The 20,688-nt window shown below is 52.4% G+C and overlaps 2 protein-coding genes across 3 annotated transcripts in view; both read right to left on the reverse strand.

Moving 5' to 3' along the window:
- The window catches only part of LOC131419049 (nuclear pore membrane glycoprotein 210-like), a 68,883-nt gene extending 48,456 nt beyond the window's left edge, over positions 1–20,427 (reverse strand). The window contains exons 1-2 of one of the 2 annotated variants that reach the window (XM_058563756.1): positions 20,387–20,427; positions 18,925–19,033 (exon numbers count right to left, since the gene is read on the reverse strand). The gene's annotated coding sequence lies outside the window, so the exon portion shown is untranslated. Of the gene's footprint in view, positions 1–18,902; positions 19,034–20,386 lie in introns of both variants that reach the window. The other variant, XM_058563746.1, reaches the window with a different exon arrangement.
- On the reverse strand, positions 4,459–6,000 carry LOC131421246 (serine/threonine-protein kinase MARK2-like). Its single transcript, XM_058567928.1, has one exon. It carries the CDS (start codon positions 5,998–6,000, stop codon positions 4,459–4,461), a length of 1,542 nt encoding a protein of 513 aa, XP_058423911.1.
- Positions 20,428–20,688: the final 261 nt, after the last annotated feature.

A 20,688-nucleotide genomic window follows, 5' to 3' on the forward strand; every position in this document is an offset into this window, starting at 1 on the left:
TCACTTCTGTAAATAAAAAAAACCAGCGTCAGTTGCCAAAACAGAAGTAGCCAAAAAATAACTAGAATGAAACAAAGGGATGCCATCAAGTTACAAGTAGACACTGTTTCCCGCCAGAGGCTCAGAGCCCAGGGCCTGCTCTCACCGTTCAACTGGGAGATGACCGAGCCCCAGACAATATCGAAGACACGACCGACCCGGCCTGGGCCATTCTCTTGGAGTGGATAAGGGTTGAGAGAGAATTTCAAAAGCAAATAACTTTTTCCTAGTGGGATGTTGTCATATTAGAGACTATCCACCATCTTTTGTAACAAATGCTTTTTAAAAATTTTTCAGTGGAGAATCTCCAACATTCCCAACGGCAGACAGAAGAGTATAAATAACGAAGCCCCGTGACCATCCAGTCCCGTGACCACAATCCACGGCCAGTCCTGCTCCTACTTCAGCCAACCTCACCCGCCCCTGTAATTCTGACACAATCCCAGACATCCTATCATTTCATCTGCATTTCAGCGTGTCTCTCTAAAAGATAAGGACCCATCTATATAAACGCTGTACCCCCAATACTATTATCACATCTAAAACATTAACAGCAATTCCTCAGTCATAAAACATCCAGTCAGAGTTCAAATTTCCAACTGTCTCATAGAGGTCGTGATTTTTTTCACCGTTACTGTTTGAAGAATCAGGATCCAAGTAATGTTCACACACTACAATTGGGTGAAATGAGCTTTTAATCTACAGGTCCCTCCCACTGCCCTGTCTTTCTTTCTCCCCTTGTGATTTCTGGGTTGCCCCTTTATCTCTGCAGTAGAAGTTTGTCTTCAGAGCTCCTCGTGCTGAGTCCCGCCTCCCGTGTCACACACTTGCGGGCACCACCACAGGAGCAGTGGTGTCCCTGTTGCACTAGTCTGCAGCTAGGTTTTGGTCATGGGCCCTGGAAACTTAGGAGGCTCCACCGGATGGCATATCAGAAATTACACGGACAAGACCAGACCCCTTCGAAGTCCTAAATATCTGTCTCTGCCCTCACACTGTGACTGGAAATTGCTTTTTCAAATTCAGCTTTTAAACTTGTCAGCGTAGCAGGGAACTTGTCAGTTCCAAACTCTTCTTTCTAGCAATAATCAAGTTACACCATGCGTGAGATGGCCTGTTCCCTGAGTTATTTAACCAGACTCCAGAGATATTAACCAGGAAAGAGTCAGCCCAGCCTATTTCAAAAGAAGGTGCATCTCTGGGAGAGCGTGGGGGGTTGCACGGTGTGGGAGGACAGAACGAGAGGACGCCCTGGGAGATACCAGCTCCAGACTCGTCTACCCGGGGGCATCGACCTTCACGTGTGAGATTTCCAGAGAAGCGCCCGGAGAGGGGAGTGGGTTGGAGCTGAGCTTGGCTGTCACCCCACGGAAAGGAGGGCTGAAAGTTTCAGAGAGCTGTGGCCCTGGGAGCAGCCTGACCCAAGGGAACCCCGCAGAAAGTTGCGAAAAGACTGCTGTCCTGGTCGGGATCAGGTTCAGCCGCTGTAACAAAGGGCACCCTCAGGAGGGTGGCCAAGAGAAGGTGGCCTCGCCCGCACGCTCAGTCTGGAGGCAGACGGTCTGGGGCCGGCCTGGCAGGGCTGCTCCAGGAGGCTCCTCTCCCTGCTGCCCTGTCACCCCAGGGCAGTTGCCCTCATCCACGTGGGTCAGGACGGAGCTCCAGCCTCAGAGCTCGTGCTCCCAGCAGCAGGACAGAGGGAGAAGCAGAAAGAGGGGCCTGCTTCTCTCTCCTAGGAAGCATCCTAGAAGCCGCACAAATTGCTCCCTTCCCGGCCTGGAGGGAGAGCTCGGCTACACTCCCAGCCTGGCTGCAGAGGAGGCTGGGAGCTCTGTAGTCTTGGGTGGCCACATGCCCAGCTAAAAGTCAGCTGTTCGGCTGCTCTGAGAAGTGGACACTGCTACTGCGAGCCGCCTGGACCTCTCTGCCACACCCCTTTAATGGTCCCTCCCACCACCCAGCCACGCCCTGCCAGCTGAGTTCAAGTTTTAGGAAAAATGGTCCATCAGACGAATTGCATTAAGTAATTCATAATTCAGGAACCAGCTGAAAATCATGGGCCGGTGGTTGCTTCTCATTAGATTTGCTGGCACGTTGCTGGGGGGACTCCATTACCAACTCTGAGGGTCTCTCCCTCCCAGAGCGCACTGTGCAGGAGCAGCCAGAAGCGTCTTCTCCAATGGAAGTCGATCATGTCACTCCCCTGCTCCTTAGAACCAAACCCAAAGCCCTTCCCGCGGAACTGAGTGTGGACTAACACGGGAGATCACAGGCCGCCGCTGGCCCAGCCAGCCAGGGCCCAAAGCTCACAGAAGAGGAGGAGAAAGTCTCGTTAGCAGAGGGTTCTACTATCGGAGCTGACTGCTGTCCAGGCTGTGAGCTGGAGGATACTTAAAATGCAAAATGCACCAGTAGGAAGTGGTCCTAGAACAAAGGGTGCTGGTCCAAGCCCCCACTCCCCAGCCTCGCCCCCCACCTTTGTCTTCTATGTGCCTAACCCTCCAGCTTTCTCTGGTCTCGAATGCCTCCTCCCCATTTCTTGTGGTCAGAGCCATGCATCAGGGCCCCGCTAGACGGCACCTCCCTCAAAGACGCTGTCCTGATACCACCAGCCGCAGGTGAGCGTGTGCTGTGCTGTGCATGTCCTTCCTTTCTACCTGTGAACAGGTGACTGCACTATAGTTAGGTCCGTGTCCTGTCTCCCAGCTGGACCGTGCTCTTCCGGCGGGAGCTGTGTCTGATTCAGCTCGGGGAGCGCGAGGGAGTTTGGCCAAGTGCCCGGCATGAGGGCTTCCCAGAGAGTAAACCTCATGGGCAGAGTGTCTGTGGGAGACTGAACGATTCAGTGTGAGTAAAGCACAAGGAGGGGGTGGTAGTGAAAAGGTCCGCAGGGGGACAGGTCACAGAGGGTCCCGAAAGCCCACTAAGGAACTGGGACTTGGCCTGAAGGGAATGAGAGCCATGCACCGATTTCAAGGAGAGCGACACTGGTTGACCACACATCGGGCTGTTTAGTGTCAAGAAAACCAAAACGGGGGACGTGAAGGGGGAGTGACAAGACTCCCAGCCCGTCCCCAGCCCTCTTTCTACTTCCCCTGGCCCTGCTCTCAGAGGGAGAAGGAAAATCTTCTCTGATTTTCCTTCAGATGCTGGGACTGCCCCTGGGCGGTCTTGTGAGCACATTGACAGACTCTGCACGCACTGCAACCCAGCCTCGCGAGAAGCAGCCAGGGGCCTCCTGGACATTCCTCACGCTTCTTAGGAGCCCACGCAGAGGCTCCCTGATAGAGGAACCCTCCCTCTGGACCCCCCAGGATGTCTGGCTGCCCCTGGAGCTCCCCTGGAACCTTGAGCTGGCTGAACAGCCCATACCTCGGTCAGGACTCTTAGAGGGACTGCTCTGTGCCACTGTCATAAACAGAAGAAATCCTCACAGTGGAAAAGCCCAACTCCTGCATTGTAGTCAGAAAACTCAGCTGCACTTGTAAGGGACCCTGAAGCCGCTCTGGGGGCCCACACCCATGCCACTTCTCTGACGCCCCACACAGGCTGGCTCACCGGACTTGGTTATGCTATCACGGACCTCTTGGTTGTAGTTAATCAAGGCCACAGGATCAGAAGTTTCCCTTGGTCCTTCTGAGGATGTTAGGTAACGTCAGTGCCCAGTTTCTGCCTTTCTGCCCTGCAATATGGCTCACAGCCTCTTCCCTTCAGAACCACGTTCGTTGCTCTTGAGAGTTACCATCGTAATTCTAAGTCACTTTCCCATTTAGTTGTTCTGACTAACTCCAAGTACTACATCACTGCCCACTTCTCACACTGCAGCACGCACAGCCCCATCCTGTGCAGGGAGGATGCAAAACAGCGTCTCTGTGACACATCTTTCTGGAGCTTCAAATCTATTGTAACACTTGGAAAACCAAGTAGTTTACAAGAACCGTCCCTCCACCCCACAAACATGGAAGAAGAGACGGAGAGGACAGGGGAGGGAAGAAGTGCCCCCGGAAGAAGAGTCCGGTCTGGCAGACGTGTAGCTAGAGAGGCCTCTCCTTGTGTCCCCCAGGCGCCTCCAGGCTGTCCTCTAGGTTCACCATGCGTTCTGGATACGATGCTTCTGAAGGCCACTGAAGGCCACGGAGGTGCCAGATACTGTTGCCATTTGAACCCTGGGAAGAGAACGCCGCAACAGTTTTCACCCCTCCGTCGTCCAGCGGACCAAACCCTCTCTCCCGCACGTCCGTGCACAGATGGCCTGGACTGCTTGCCCTGCTCCCACTCACAGCTGAACGCCTCCACCCTCTGGCCAACCTCTCACGCCACGCTGCCAGCCTCCCTGGAGCTCAGCATCTTGCTCTCCATTGCAACTGCAGGACTGCGGCTTGACCTCCCCACAGTCTGTGATCTGAACCCTGCCCGACATCACGGTGGCCTCACTCTGTTGCGTTTGCCATGCTTCTCGCTGGGCAGGCAAAAACAGAACCCACTTATAAAGTCTAGGAGTCTCCCAGCGGCCCCCTGTTGGTCCTGGCTGGGGCCAGAGGGAGAAGCTGGGGTCGCCCCATCAGGCTGCCCAGCGTCGGCGCAGTCTCCACTGCCGCACCCGCCGTGGGGGCACTTGGTGTTCCCCGGGGCTCCACTACGGTTGCCGGTGCAGTGGGTGGAGGGCAAGGCCCCAGGGCCACGCTGGGGTGCTGGGCTGGGGGTGGCGGTCCTCGACTCCAGGCTGGGGAGGGGACTGGCAGGTTCTGTGGCCTTCAGCCCTGACTCCTCTTTCTCTTCAGGCCGCTCATCTGCCCTGCGGAACCAGGTGGGCAGCACCGGCGCACTCTGACTGCCGGTTCCGGTGGGCGCAGAGACCTCTGGCTGCACCTCCAGGATCTGGAGAGAACGCTGGGTGTTGGGGACAGGTGGGAGGCAGGACCTTACAGTGATGAACTCTCCCTCGGGTTTCTGAGCCCTTAATATTAGGTACGTGGCCATTACCTCATCAAACTGCCTTCTTTTTAATGAATGTCGGATCTTGCCCCACTTAAAGCCCATGTTCATCATTTCCTCTATCACCCAGGGGTCCCTGTAATCACCAGGAAGCTCCCTGTAAGGCCTGAGGTCCTCCTGGCCCGTGTTGACCCACGGGTCGTTCATGAGATCTTCTAAAGTTATTCTCTGGCTGGGGGTGATGGTCATCATTTTGTGCAACAGTTGAACACAGTCAGGTGTTAAGGCTAGATAAGGGAACTGGATTCGCCCTGTGCGTACCTGCCACCTCAGTGTTGCAACCTCCTCTCCTGGGAAAGGCAGGCAACCTGTGAGCATAACATAGAGCACGACACCAAGGCTCCAGACGTCGACTGGTGGGCCGTGGTACTTTCGGCGCAGCAAGATCTCCGGGGCAGCGTAAGACACGGTACCGCAGATGGACCCCAGCTTGCGGCCCAGGAACACAGTGCTCAGACCGAAGTCTGCCAGTTTTACGTTCAGGTCCTCATCCAGAAGAATGTTCTCCGGCTTCAGGTCCCGGTGGACAATGCCTTTCCGGTGGCAGTAGTGGACGGCAGAAACCAACTGCCGGAACATCACTCGGGGCTCTTCCTCTGTCAGGCAGCCGTGGCGGTGGGTTTCTATATAACCATACATGTTTCCTCCAGGAACATACTCCATAACGAGGAGTAACAACTCTTCGGTGTCAATCACCTCCAACAACTGAACGATATTTGGATGAGTCACAGCCTTCATAATCTGCACTTCACGGCCAAGTTTCTTGATTCTGGAGGGGATCTGTTGCTTCTTTTCAATGACTTTAACGGCCACCTCTGTCCAGGTCGGGCTGTGGCGGGCTAACCACACCGTGCCGAAGCCCCCCTCACCCACCGTCTCAATGAACTCATAGCTGTTAATAAACTCATAGCTGTTAATATGGGGCGGCACGTCAACAGCAGCGGTGGCCGCACGGTCCGCAAGCATGGTCATCTGCTAACTACACTGACAATGCTAACTATGCTAACAAACAAAACTGTAGTATGCTAACTAATGATACTAACAATGCCACCTATGCTTACTGTGCTGATAATACTAACTATACTAAATATGCTAACTATGCTAAATATGCTAACTATACTAACTGTACCAACGATACTCACGATACTAACTGTACTAACGATAAAGAAAACAAGGTAACCACAGTCCAAGCGCTACAGGTCACCACCAACGTGCTTCCTTGGCTATAAGAACCAAAAACCTAAGCCCGGCCAGACACTCATATAGGGATTTGTAAAATCCATCACGGTGGCTCCTTATGAGGTCAGAGCAAGAAATGGGCCAGTCATGGCAGGGGATGACCCACAGTGGTTTTCTCAGTGTCTGGTCTCAAGACCCCTTGACCCTTTAATAAAAAGCTCCTTGGGGTCCTTTTTCTTATGTGGGACATTAGAGAGTGATATTTACTTTATTAGAAATGAAAATCTGTAGGATGCTTCAGTGGCCTTTTCATTTCTAAATTAAAAAACTAATAATTTTTGGCTTTTAAAGACCTCATAACGTCTGCACTTAAAATATTCAATTCCTTTTCCTTAAACTCTGATTAGTCTCAAAATGATCCTACATCTTAACTGATACTAGAATACTATAGGAAAGCGTTTTGCTGCATAAGACTCGAGAAGGGACATCATCAGCATTTATAAAGCTGAGAGGGAGAGAGCTTTCATCGTCTCTTCCCCAGGAAGATCATGAGCAGGTTTCTCATCAGAAACCTTGGAGGCCAGATGGCACGGGGTGCTGTATTCAAAGTGCTGAAGGAAAAAAGAATCCAAACGAGAATCCTGTATCTGGAAAAACTGTCTTTCAAAAATGAGGGAGAAATTAAGACACTCCCATATAAATCAAAGCCGAGAGAGTTCTTGCCACTAGACCTGCCCTCCGATGACGGGAGTCCTTCAGGTTCAAACCAAAGGACAGGGGACAGTAACTCAACGTCTTATGAAGAAATGAAGATCTCTGGTCAAAGCAAGCACATGGACGATTACAAAAGCTAGGGCTATTGGAACTTTGGTGTGTAGCTCCCCTTTCTGTTTTCTACATTAAGAGACTAAAGTATCAAAAAACCCAATTGTTAGTATACGTTTTTGGACACACAATGCCTAAAGGCGTAACTTCGTGACATTAATAACGGAAGTGGGGTGGAGACCGAGCTGTAGACGAGCCGAGTTTCTGTACGTTACTGAAGTTAAGCTGGTGTGAATTGACACTAGAGTGCTGTAACTTGAGGATGTTAAGTATAATCCCAATGTAACCACAAAGAAAAAAGCTATAGAAGGTACACACAAAAAAATGAGAAGGTAATTGAAATGTGCCACTACCCAAAGTCAAGTAAACGTAAGAGAAGACAGTCATGCGGGAATGACCAAAAAAGCTATAAGGCGTATAGAACACAAACAGCAAAATGACAGAAGTAAGTCCCTCCTTGTCAGAAATTACTTGATTTATTTTTTTAAAGAAGTTTCATAACACATCCATAGGTAGGAAATTAACACCACTTGCTTTATTTATTTATTTATAACATCCGTGCTAATCCTCCTCTTTTTGCTGAGGAGGACCGGCTCTGAGCTAACATCTATTGCCAAACCTCCTCCTTTTTTTTCCCCAAAGCCCCACTAGACAGTTGTATGTCATAGTTGCACATCCTTCTAGTTGCTGTATGCGGGACGCGGCCTCTGCATGGCCGGAGAAGCAGTGCGTCGGTGCGCCTGTGATCCCAACCCGGGCCGCCAGCAGCGGAGTGCGCGCAGTTAACCGCTAAGCCGTGGGGTCGGCCCAGACATTACTTTAAATGTAAATGCATTCGACTCTCCAATCAGAAGACAGATTGGCAGAACGGATAGAAAAACATTCTCCAACTATTTGCTGTCTACAAGAGACTGACTTTAGACCCAACGACACAAAAAAATTGAGCACAAAAACAGTAGAAAAAGATAGTCCACGCAAATAGTAACCAAAAGAAAACTGGGGTTCCTATATTAATATGAGGCGAAATAGACTTTAAATCAAAAGTTTACAGGAGACAAAGAAGGACATCATCTATTAACAAGAGGTTCAATACAGCAGGAAGACATAAGCTACAATGACTGACTGCAAACTTTAGATGTCACAGACTAAAAACCCACCGCCTGTGACACATAGAATCCTCTCGAATTTGCACAGGCGACCCATGATGAAATATGAAAGACAGTCGTGCCTGCAGAGGACTCTTAAAACTTCACCCCCAAGGCCACGTGGATGCTCCCCCTCCCCCACCTAAAACCCCAAATAAAAACCCTTGCGTGTAGCTTTTCAGGGAGTTTGGGATTACAGCCTTGGCTGCCCGTTCTCCTTGCTCAGCACTTGGCAATACAATTCCTACTTTCTTCCACTACACCCCGAGTCCGAGATCGGCTTGCTGTGCGACGGGTGAGCGAACCCACTTCCGGATCGGTAACAGTTTCACTTGTGGAAAACGCATACATCGGATCTTGCAAATGGCTCACCTCGGGGAAAAGAGTGCAAACGAATTCACAAACAGGCTTCTCTGGCAAAAACAGTTACCTGCTGCCCCGGGAGGCTGCAACAGCCAGCCAGAAAGGTGGCGGCTAGGATCACTTGCGTCTAAAGAAAAATAACCTCAGCAAGCAGGGAGCCCTGGGGTAAGGGGTGGGGCACAGGAGGGACTCTCAGGGTTCATTTCCTTCACATTTAGCAAAGACCACCAGCTCCTGGCGTCCATCAATACCTTAGTGCGCCAAGATGATGAAATCCACATCACCTTTCTGAGTCATCAAATGCAGCCCCTCTGCCCACTAATTTCAGGAGGGTTTGCTGCGAAAGGGGGGACAAGGGAAGGTTCTCCGTTGAGCAGGTTGATCGGTCCACTTTTCTCTTTTCTTCCAGCTGGCCTTGACTTTCTAGGCTTTGATGTGCTCCCGCCCCGTGTCTGACCATCTGAGGTTGTGCTGGCTTGGGGCAAGAGCCGGCCAATATGCACTTCAAGGACAAGGAGCCATATAGCCTAGGAGGTGATGCCCAACACAAAAGGGGGCGCGGTTCCTGCAGCACGTGGCCGAGAGAAGACGAGGTCTGTGTGGACAGCAAGGGCCAGGTGGGGGGGAGATGGGGGGAGGGCGTTCAAAGGGCACACGCTGCCATGAGAGAGGAGAAATAAGTCCAGAGAGCCAACATGCAGCACAATGACTGGAGTTAATGCAGCTTCATATACTGGAAATTTGCTAAGAAGAGATCTCAGGTGCTTGCACCACGGGAAAAAAAGACACTTATGTAAAGAGATGGACTTGTTCATCAGCTTTATTGTAGCAACCATTTCACTATGTATCTCTATACCAAAACATGTTGTATGCCTTAAATATCCATCATTTGTATTCGGAAAAAAACCACAAAAGAAGAGGTCTGTGATATGAACAGCCAGTAGCTGTTCCTGGACTTCTACAATGACAGGAATGACACTCCTGCCAGGCTCAGGAAGGCCACGGAGCCACGGGCAGAAGGACCAAGGCCCCGGCCACAAGCACAGCTCAGTTCCCAGCTGTCAGCCAGCACCAACGTGCCAGCCATTGTGAGCAAGGCCTCAGCTGACGTCACATAGAGCAGAGAGGAGCTGTCCCCCCGGGCCCTGCCCAAACTGAAATCTTGAGTAAATAAGTGATGATTCTCATTTTAAACCACTAAGTTTAGGGGTGGTTTCTTACACAACGACCGATAACTAAGACACCACCTCACCCCTTGGTCCATGCACACTCTGGTTCTTCAAATTCCCCTTAAACCCCGTTACAGACTGAATGGTTGTGGCCCCCAAATTCATATGTTGAAGCCCTAACGCCCAGGGTGGCTGTATCTGGTGACGGGGCCTGTGAGGAGATGCTACAGGCAAAATGAGGCCATAAGGGTGGGGCCCTGACTCGGCAGGACTAGTGCCCTCACAAGAGAAAGAGACACGAGAGCTCTCTCTCTGCCATGTGAGGACGAGGGGAGAAAGCGCCAGCCAGGAAGAGGGGTCCCACCAGGAACCCACCCTGCCAGACGTTGACCTGGGACTTGCAGCCTCCAGAACTGTGGGAAAAGGAACTTCTGTTGCTCATGCCGCCCAGTCTCTGGCACTTTCTTGTGGCAGCTAAGCTGACGGGTCACCCCCGACTCAAAGCCTCTGCACACACTCCTGCCTGGAACGCTCCATGTGCTTAACGTCTGACCATTGGTCACTCTCAGCAACCGTCTCTCTGACCGCCCTCCACACACTCGGCCAGGCCTCCCTCCCCGTTCATCCTCTCCAAGCAGCCTGACCCCCCCACAGCACAGGCCAGTCTGCAGCTGAGATGCCTGGGGGAACGCTGCCCTCCCTCAGCTCAACACAGGACCTGGCACACACAAGTGCTCCCCTGTAGAAGGGACAGCCGCACTGCTCAGGAAGGTAAGGGCACCTTCTGACCCAGAAGTTCTGCTCCTTCTTGTAAACGCCAGGGAAGTGGGGGACACGGCCCGGGGCGGTGCGCTCCCGGAGCCCTGAGCTCAAATGGGCCCAGTGTGTCTCAACCGGCCAACAGATGAATGTGGCCCATCCACACAAGGGACACTAAACAGCCACGGGAACGCAGGCCCTCTGGCCGCCCCCAGCAGCCAGTCCCCAAAGAGGGCACGCATCACAATCCACATGAAGGGAGAAAAACGGGCAAAACGCAGGGCCTCAGCCAAGAGGTGCCCACCGGGGAGTGAGACTGTAAGGCCGAGGAAAGACGTGACCGTCACAAAAGTCAGGGCACCGGACACCCCGGGGAGAGGGGCTGTTGTCAGGAGGGACACGAGTGCTTCCGGGCTGCTGAAAATGTCCCACTTACTGACTTGGGTGGTGAATACGGATGTCTGCAATGTGAATCTTTAAACTGTATACACACACACACACGTATGCATATATATCGTGTGTGTGTCTCCTGTGTGCATGTCACAATTTTAAAACGGAAAAAATGAGCAATTATTCAACGAAGTGATGGATTATTATTTTTACAAAAGGGGAGAAAGCCCCACTTCGCTCCTCGAACACCCAGGCCCATTGTCCCAGGGGGACCACCTGGCATCCCCCGGCAGCGCCCAATCTCCCCCGCACTCTCGCCAGCAGCAAGTAAGACCCAGAGCAGGTAGTTCCCAGCAATGTAAGTTCCAGCTGCCTGAACGTAAACCCCTTGTTCTAAAAGGACAGTGGACTCCCCATCCAGCAATTCCAAGCGTGCATCGGCGCCCGCCACACTGCCCCCTGCGCTGGCAAGTGACGGAAGACCGGAATGGCCGGCAGAAACTTGTGCTGTCCCCTTGCCCCAGGGGACAGGGACAAGGTGCAGACAGCCCTCTGTCAGCTGGACGACTCTCCAAGGCCATCCTCAGGCAGCCTGAAGGAAAGCAAGCCACGGGCGGTGAGGAAGAGTAGCCCGGGAGCAGCGGGGAGAGGGTGCTTGTTCCTTGTTTTGTTTCCCATTTCATCGCAGCCATGCGGAAGGAAAGCAGGCAGGGGTGCTTCTGCATATGCGTGTGTGCGCACGTGCGCGCGTGTGTACCTCAGTCTCCATCTCCATCTCCGTCTCTTTCCCTGGGAAGCCAGCTGCCCTGCCTGTGAGCGGCCCTGTGGAGAGGCCCACGTGGAGAGGACCTGATGCCTCCTGCCACCAGCCACACACGTGAGCTGACAGATAGATTTCCCAGTCCCTGGGACCACGCGGCCCCAGCCGACGTCCTGACCGTGACTTTACGAGAGCCCTGAGTCAGAACGACCCAGCCACCCTGCTCCTGGGCTCCTGACCCCCAGAGACCAACACGATAAACATTTCTGCTGTGGGCTGCCAAGGGTGGGGGTCGTTTGGTACCCAGCAATAGACAGACTCCTCCTCAAAGCCTGTCTACCATCACCCGCCTGACAGCCTTCCCTCAGGGCCACCTGACGCCGTCTGACTGATGTCTGTCTGCTGTCTCTCTCTTCCTCGTTAAGAGGAAACCCCCAGGAGGACAAAGGCTTTGTTAGGTTCACTGTAGGGTCCCCAGTGCCAAAACAACACAGAAGCTCCTTGTGAAATGGCTGAGGTGCAGCAATGCAGCAAACTAGGAGCCCCATCATTCTGGGGTGTCCCGTGTCTGAGGCGCCACAACACGTCAGGGAACAAGCACAGACCCTGAGTCAGACCTTCCCGGTCCCGGTCCCAGCCCCAGCCCCAGCCCCAGGCCCAAGCGACCTCAAGTCACTCAACCTGTAGGAGCCTCGGTTTCCTCATCTGTGGCTTGGGAATGAGAGTAACCATTAGCCCCCAAAGAATGCTGTGAGGAGACAAGGCACAGGCCTGCCACAGAGTAGCTGATGGTAAAGCCGCTTTTCTCACCACCTGCCTGAAAGTGTAATACGAGAACGTGAGCTCCCTGCCACTAGGCTGCTGGGCGACTGCTAAAGGGCACACCTACAGCGTGAGGAGGGTAGCTGATGTCCATAGGAAATGACGCATCCCCAGGCCCGGAGCCAGCGTCCTCGTGCACCGAGCAGAGCAGGCTCCAGGGGAATGTCTGTTGTGTGAACCCATGACAAAGCTGACTCCAACCTCACACACTAACAGCAACACACAGCAGAGTCCCACTTAAACCAAGCATGGCACATTCAGAGGATGCCCATGAATCCCAGGGAGTATCGTCGCCGGTCCCAGGGCAGAAGGAGCCCTGACTGATGTGGGGAGAAGAGGCAGAGAGGGGCCGGGCAGAACCTTCGGGTGGATGACACCTGTGCGTACACGTGGTCCTGGCGGCAGCAGGGGTGGGACATCGGGCAGCTGAGAGTGTCCCGGGGCCCTCTGGTTTCCTGCCCACGAGGGTGAGAACCAGGAAGAGGATGACTTCCCAGACTGCAGTGAACAGATGCGAGGTCACAGAAGCAGCCTCACACCTGTGAACTCACGGCCCAGGGGACCGTGCCCAGAAGGTCTTCAGAGCCAAGACGAGGCTTTACACGTGTGCACGCTCAGGCCACGGGCGCCTCAGCTTGCGCAACGCCAGACGCAGACGTGGAGAGGAGGATTCTGGAGCAAGGAGTTTAGCTGGGAGGTGAAGCCAGGAAGGTCGGGAAGCGAGAGAAGGAAGAGAAGGCGGCTAGTAACAGCTACTATCAAGCTGCCCACCACCGCGGGGGCCCCCGCTCTGGACACCCACCACTGTGGCCAACAGGCTCGGTCCACCAGGGAGGCCTGGCAGCCGGGGCAGAGCACGCCCCTCAGAGCTCTCCCACCGGACGGGTGCGGCTGAAGGTGCTCCTGGGGGACAGCAAGTCTCCACACTTCAGCCTGTCACACAGGCGGCCAAGGAGCCTCCAGCAATAAGGAGAGTTCCCAGGCAGAGGAGTGCTGGCAGCTGGCAGTCAGGCCAGTGTGCACTGAGGCGGGGAGGGACTCCGACAGCCGGTGCTGCCTGGACTAAGGGAGAGCCTCCTGCTGTCCTTATCATATAACCCAGTGGATAACTCAGCCTTCACGTGGCCTCCGGAAGGTCAACGGGACAAGTGATCATTTTTGTCACTCGTTTCACTTCTCTGCTGGACCCTGCAGGCTGACTCTTCAACATGTGTGCCAACCCCCTCCTTCGATGCTTGGCTGCACGGGAGTCTCACGGGAGTCGAAATCTACATTTCCGACTCCTTGGCAGCCAGGGTTCTGCCAATGGCCTCAGCTCCTCTGGACAGACACCTGCCCGAGATTTAAAAGGTGGAAGTGAGCGACCCAAGGTGGTGGAGGATGCGGCTCCTGGCTGGCAGGGAACAGAGGTCTGCTTCTCCCACAGCAGCGAGCTCCAGTGTCTGGGCCTGAGCATCACAGGCAGGGGGGTTTCCATGGCAACAGTCTTCGGTGGGGTTAGTGACTGTCCAGGTGACTGTTACTGTTGTCCCTGGCCATGGGGCATCCAAGCTCGGTCCCCTGGTAGTCCTGGAATCTCAGTCCTAACGCCCATAAATAAACTCCCGTCTCCTCAAACCAGGAAGAGTGGATTCCGTCGTCTGCAACTAATCACTGCGACCGGCACAAATTCAGATTCTGAAATCACCTCTGTTGTGTGTCTTATGTGAAAAAAATACAGGCGAGCTTAAGAAAAACGAGTAACAATCATCTGTAATCCCACCACCTGGAGGTAATCACTGTAATATTCGTGGGTGTTTCCTTCTGGGCTTTGTATTCTATCCATGTGTTTACACAGTCAAAACGACACTTTGTATCATTCTACGCCAGCTTTGCTCACTTAACATGGGTTGTAGAAGTGTCCCAGCTGCCTGGTCCACAGGCCTCCAGCAGCTTTCTAGACCAAGACAGTCGCCTCTCCACCCACTCTTACTCTTTCAAACCACATTACCGAGGTGTAATTGACATACAAAAGCTGTACGTATTTAACAATACAATTTGATGACTTTGGAGATAAGTATACCTCTGTGAAACCATCACCACAATCTACGCCATAAACATATCCATCACCCCCAAAAGTGTCGTCCACCCTTTTTATTATTTTGTGCATGTGTGCCATAAGAACACTTAACATCAGGTTTACCCTCTGAGCAAAGTTTTAAGCACACAACCAAGCATTATTAACCAGAGGCACTCTGCTGCACAGCAGATCTCTACGACTTGCTCATCCTGAGTAACTGAGACTCTGTACCCTTGGACTAATACCTCTCCATTTCCCCTTTCCTCAGCCCCTGGCAACCATTCTACTCTCTTCTTCTAAGAGTTTGACTATTTTAGATGGCTCACGTAAGTGGTATGATGTAGTATTTGTCCTTCTATGTCTGGCTTATTTCACTCAGCATAATGTCCTCCAGATTCATCCAAGTTGTTGCAAATGGCACGATTTCCTTCTTTTTCAAGGCCAAATAATATTCCATTGTGTGTGCATAACCACCTTTTCTTTATCCATTCGTCACACTGATACACATTTACGTTGCTCCCACATCTTGGCTCTTGCAAATAATGCTGCAATGAACATGGGAGTGTAGATATCTCTTTGAGATGCTGATTCCAATTCCATGGGGTATAAACCCAGAAGTGGGACTGCTGGATCACTTACTCGATAGCACTTTTTTTACTTTTTTGTCTGACTTTGGTGTCAGGGTAAGGCTGGCCTCACAGATGAGTGCAGAAGTGTTCCTTCTGTTTTTCTGAAGAGTTGAAGAAGCACTGGTATTTGGTTCTTCTTTAAATGCCTGGTAGAATTCACCCGGGAAGGCATCTGGTCATGGGCACACATCTTATGTTACTGACGTCACAACTCACATCTTTTATAGTGTGCATCCACAAAAACAGGTTTTTGTCATTATAGTACTTTTGTCTTTTAACTTTTATACCAGGATTAAAAGTGATTTATGCACCACCACTACAGTATTACATTGTTTTGTGTTTGTCTACATATTTACCTTCACCAGTAAGATTTATACTTTCAGATGCTTTTGTGCTGCTGTTTACTATCCTTTCATTTCAACTTGAAGCACTTCTGGTGAGGCAGGTCTAGTGGCGACAAACCCCCTCAGCTGTTGTTTCGCTGGGGAAGTCGCTCTCTCTCCTTTGCCAGGTATAGTATCCTGGGTTGGCAGGTTTTTTCCTTTAGCACCTTAAATACATCACCCTACTCTCTCCTGACCTTCAAGGTTTCTCTTGAAAAACATGCTGATCGTCTTACTGGGTTCCCTTGTATGTGATTAATCACGCTTCTCTTGCTGTTTTCAAAATGCTCTCTTTGTCTTTGACTTTTGACAATTTAATTAACATGTCTTGGTGTGGACCCTTTTTAAGTTCAACTTCTTTGGGGTCTTTTGGGCTTCATGACCCGGGACGTCCATTTCTCTCCCCCAGATTTGCAAAGTTTTCAGCTATTATTTCTTTAAGTACGCTTTCGGTCCCTTTCTCTTTCTCTTCTCCTTCTGGAACATCCATTACTTTATATTGGTTTTCTTTATGTGTCCCAGAAGTCTTATAGTCTTTCTTCATTCTTTTTTCCTTTTGTTCCTCTGACCAGATAATTTCAAATAACCTGTCCTTGACTTCACTGATCCTTCTTCTGCCTGTTCAAGTCTGATGCTGAAGCTCTCTACTGAATTTTTCAGTTCAGTCATTGTGTTCTTTAGCTCCAGAAGGTGTCTGTTCAGTTGTCTGTCTGTGTCCTCTTGTAGCTCACTGAGCTTCTTGAAGATGACTGTTTTGAATCTCCTGTCAGGCAACCTGTAGATCTCCATTTCTTTGGGGTCAGTTACTAGAGCTTTATTTTGTTGCTTTGGTGGTGTCACGTTTCCCTGATTCTTGGCGATCCTTGTAGCCTGGGTTGGTGTCTGAACATCCAGAGAAGTAGTGACTTCGGGTTGGAGTCTGAACATCCCGAGAAGTAGTGACTTCTTCCAGTCTCTATGGACTGGCTTCAGGAGGGAAAGACCTTCACCAGACACCCTGGTTAGATTCCAGGGATCTCTCAAAGCTTTTCTACAGACGCGCCCACTCCACTTCTCTCACTCCCTCAGGGGGGTGGGGTAGTCCTGGGATTGTGTGCCTTCTCGCGATCCCACACAGCTGTCAGGTGCTGAGAGCTGCTCATTCCTTTTCCCTAGGTCAGCGCCCCGATATGCTGGGGCACTGGGTGCGAGCTCCATTTCCCTCCCTCCCGAAGGGTATGTCTTAGGATTTAATGCCTGCCCCCTATCCCACTTGACAGAGCCATGTCAAGTGCCAAGGGTCACCCATCCCTTTTCCCTAAGGTGGTGCACTGAGATGCCAGGACAACGGGCACAGGTTCCACTTCTATCCCTCCCTCCTGAAGGAACAGTCTCAGGGCTGTGGCCTTCTCCCAATCCTGCAGAGTCAAGTTGGTTGCTGAGATCCTTGCTGGCTGCTGTGATGCGTGAGCCATCTGTGGGAGTCTGTGGGGCACCACCTGTGGGGCACTGTGGTTTTGAGGGCACAGGTGCTGGTTGCTATGACTCTCTACTTTTCTTTGTTCTTAGCTGCTCCCGGACGATCCAGCCACGCTGATGCCCTCAGTGTTCTGGGTGCATCAAGACAAGCAGGCCTTTTGGACATCACCTCAAAAGGCTGGAGAGCCGAACCCTCACTCGCTCTCTCTCCTGTGAAAGAAGTAGGCTGGGGGAGCTCTCTCAGCTCTCAGTTTTGTCAGCCTGGGGGAGGGCTGATGTGAGCCAAGTGAAGCTCTCTTCCTACCCTTTCAAGTGCCACCGATCTTGGATTCTGAGGTCCACTGGGGTGCTGGAACCTCCCACCTGGACGCTAGACTTCTCACAAAGGTATTTTTGTCTGTAGATAGTTGTCAGATTGGCGTTTCCGTGGGGGACGGGGGCTGGGACCTCCTATTGTGCCGTCTTCCTGACATCACACCCCCTCTCCAGCCACTCTTATAACACTCTGCCCTCAGACAACAAAACCCAAAGTCCGCCCACAGCCCACGAGGCCCGAAGGGTCTGGCCCTGCTCACCTCTCCAGCTCCCTCACCTCCAGAGTTGGGCTGACTCCCCCCAACTCTGCGGTCCCTTCACATTTTGCATCCCATTGGATTACGAACGGCATCTACTGAGTCACGTGCAGTGGACCTCCCCACGGCCTGAGATTCTGGGGGCAGAGGCCAGGCCCTTCCTTCCCGTGCAGCACCCCAGGACCCGGCAGAACGCCCAGGAGGTAGAAAGTGCTCAAAGGCGACCTGGCTTTCTGTGCACCCACCATGCGCCACGCAGCACAAAAGCCTCTACACACTTATGACCAAATCCTCACAACCCCCGGGTAAGCATCACTGTCTCAATTTCACAGATCAGAAAATGGTTCCGAGAGTCAGGTAGCTTCTCTGATGAACGAATACACAGAGGAAGAAAGGATCCGACAGACGCTCCACAACAGTGATTTTGCCCCCGAGGGGCATGTGCCAGTGGCTGCAGATATTTTTGGTTGTCACGACTTGGGGAGTTACACTGGCACCTAGTGGGTAGAGGCCAGGGATGCTGCTAAACATCCCGTACCGTACTGGCAGCCTTCTACCACACAGAATTATCTGGCCCCAAATGTCAATACTACCTAGGCTAAGAAACCCTGATCCAGAAATTTTGTTTAAAAAGTGGGGTGGGCCCAGAGTGGTCAGGGAAGATTTCAAAGACAAGGTATGGACTCGAGGTTGTGGAAGACCCTTCGTCTGAAAGACGTCTTTTGCCTGACTTACTTTCTTCAACAAGAATCTTAACCTACACACTTTCCCTTTGTTCTGGTACCAAGACGTCAGGCTACAGCCAGGATACTGCCTACCACCAGAACAAGTCCTTTAAGAAGAATTCCAGCCTCAACAAGCCGACATTCGACTCTGGTGGAGAAGTGAGGATGGTGCAAGGGACCCAGACGTGTCCCCCCAACCCGACTCTGCAGTCGGGGTCCGGAAGCCAACACCAGCCCTCAACGGCGAGCAAGGAAATTGCCTCTCACTGTTACAGCGTGTGACCCACTGAGCCCCTCCCAGCGTCCTGTCACTGCCCAGACACCCAGATGTTGGCTTCCCAAAGACGTGCTTGACCATGCAGAGCACTGTCCACAGGCACGGAGCTGGCCTCCAGGGGCTGCCAACGCTCGCGACACACAGGCCCTGCCACAGAGGCCAGTGCACATGAGAAGTGGCCACGGCCTTGCTGCCACGAAGGGCCAGGGGTCCACCTCAGAGGGGGTCTCGACCTGGTCCACGTCTCCCCCCATACCAACTGCACCTTCCCGGCTGACGCAGCCCTCCGTGGAGAACAGCAGGGCCGGACACGAGGGGAGAGAGAAACAGAGACCACCAGGTGGACATCCCACCTTCAGAGTCCAGAGCCCGGACCTTCAGCTCCAGCGGAGAGTCCTCCAGGCAGAGTTCGAGGGTGGTGGAGACGATCTGAATGCCATGGATGAGGTCACGATGGCATCACACCGCAGGACATGGCCGGTGGCTGGAGGGATGGGAATGGAGGAGTCAGCACAGAGGGCGGCCCCCGACCGCCACCCCACCTCCAGGGCCTCACAGGCCAGGCGGTCTTATGTTTTGGCAAAGACTAGAGTGATCAACAAAATCACCAAAACGGGGCGGGAAGAGCCCAATTAACCTGGGAGCCAAGCCACTGGTCACGCACGGCCCTTCTGAAGGTCAGCCGGACTTCCGGAAAGCAGGGGCTTCGGAGGCAAGCTCACTGCCCATCTTGTACTTTTCCGACGTGAGCAGCAGCATTTACAGCTGTGCCCAAAACACTCCTCCCGGAAAATCTAGCTTTCTTCCGGGTGTAACCACTGAGTTAAACGACAGAGGGCTCCAGCGTGACGAGTTAGCATCCAAACAGGTAACACTGTTCTGAAGGCTGTCCCGACACCGAGATCAGGAACTACAGCCGGAGCTTGTTCACGCTGGAGTTTCTACACAAGACTACCAACCACACTACAGAACAAAAGGGCATGCGCCCAGAGCTTTCACTCGCTCCATAAGTAAGATACATAAATGGATACATTATCTGGAGGATTCTCTAGTGTGAAAGTAACAGCATGTGACACAAAATCACTCTGACCACTCTCCAGACCCCACATAAAACTACTTGTGCACTGTTAATGGGATTTTGTTAGAGAGCACTGCAGCCCCATTTACCAAAAGCCTGAAAAATATTCATATGCTGGGACCCAGTAAAACTGGGACCCTTCCTTGGCAGGACATAACCTAAAAAAACCAAATTCTTCTCTGTATAAAAACATTTATTTTTCCATGAAACACTGAAACAAACATCTGAAAACAATCTAGATGCCCATGTAAGAGAAGGCTTCGAGGACAACCTCCTGTGAAGACTAGTATTCAGCCATTAAAAGTAATTCCACGATGAAATGTGGAACTTTCATCCACATCGAAATGAAAAACTTTTCCTATCACGTTCCTGGGGGAAAGCATGATAAGAAATTTTCTTCACTGTTTCCTAAGCATTTTACAAACAATATGGCAAATTAACGTGGGGAAGTGAAAGGATTGCAACAACCCTCTTCATTTTGACTGGCTACCCATTAAAGAGTGTTTTGGGTGATAAATAGTAATTAGACGTGAAAGCCAGCCTCCAGGAGAAGGAAACCAGCACAAAGTGCTGGCAGGAGGGACCAGGGAGGGTGCTGCTTGCTTGGAGCCCCCACCCGCCGCCTGGGCGGCCTCCAACCCAACAAGAGACAGAGAAAGCACTGCCACGGGCTCGGGCAGGCCTGTGGCCGGAGGTCTCAAGGGGGTATTTCCTATCTCTTGTCCCCGCTGGGGGTCACACGGTGCTCAAAGCCCTTACTGATGGCCTCTGCGAAGAGGATGCTCGTCAGGCGACGGGCGGGCCTGCACCACCGCCTCCTGGGAGCACTGCTGCTCGTCCGGGCCCAGCGGCTCAATGCTGGCCACCTCCGGCCGGGTCGAGGACCTGCAGGGAGAAGACGAGAACTTACTCTCTGGAGCCACCCCAAGAGGCACAGCTGGGACCAGACGCCAAATTGCGGCTCCTCATCCAGGCTCCGTCCCAGACACACAGAGTCGAGGCGGGCAGTCTCCACCACCTTCAAACCCGGAGGAGAGATGGGGCCCGGCGAGGCCTCTCTA

This window comes from Diceros bicornis, chromosome 2, assembly GCF_020826845.1.
Source record: "Diceros bicornis minor isolate mBicDic1 chromosome 2, mDicBic1.mat.cur, whole genome shotgun sequence".
NCBI lineage: Eukaryota > Metazoa > Chordata > Mammalia > Perissodactyla > Rhinocerotidae > Diceros > Diceros bicornis.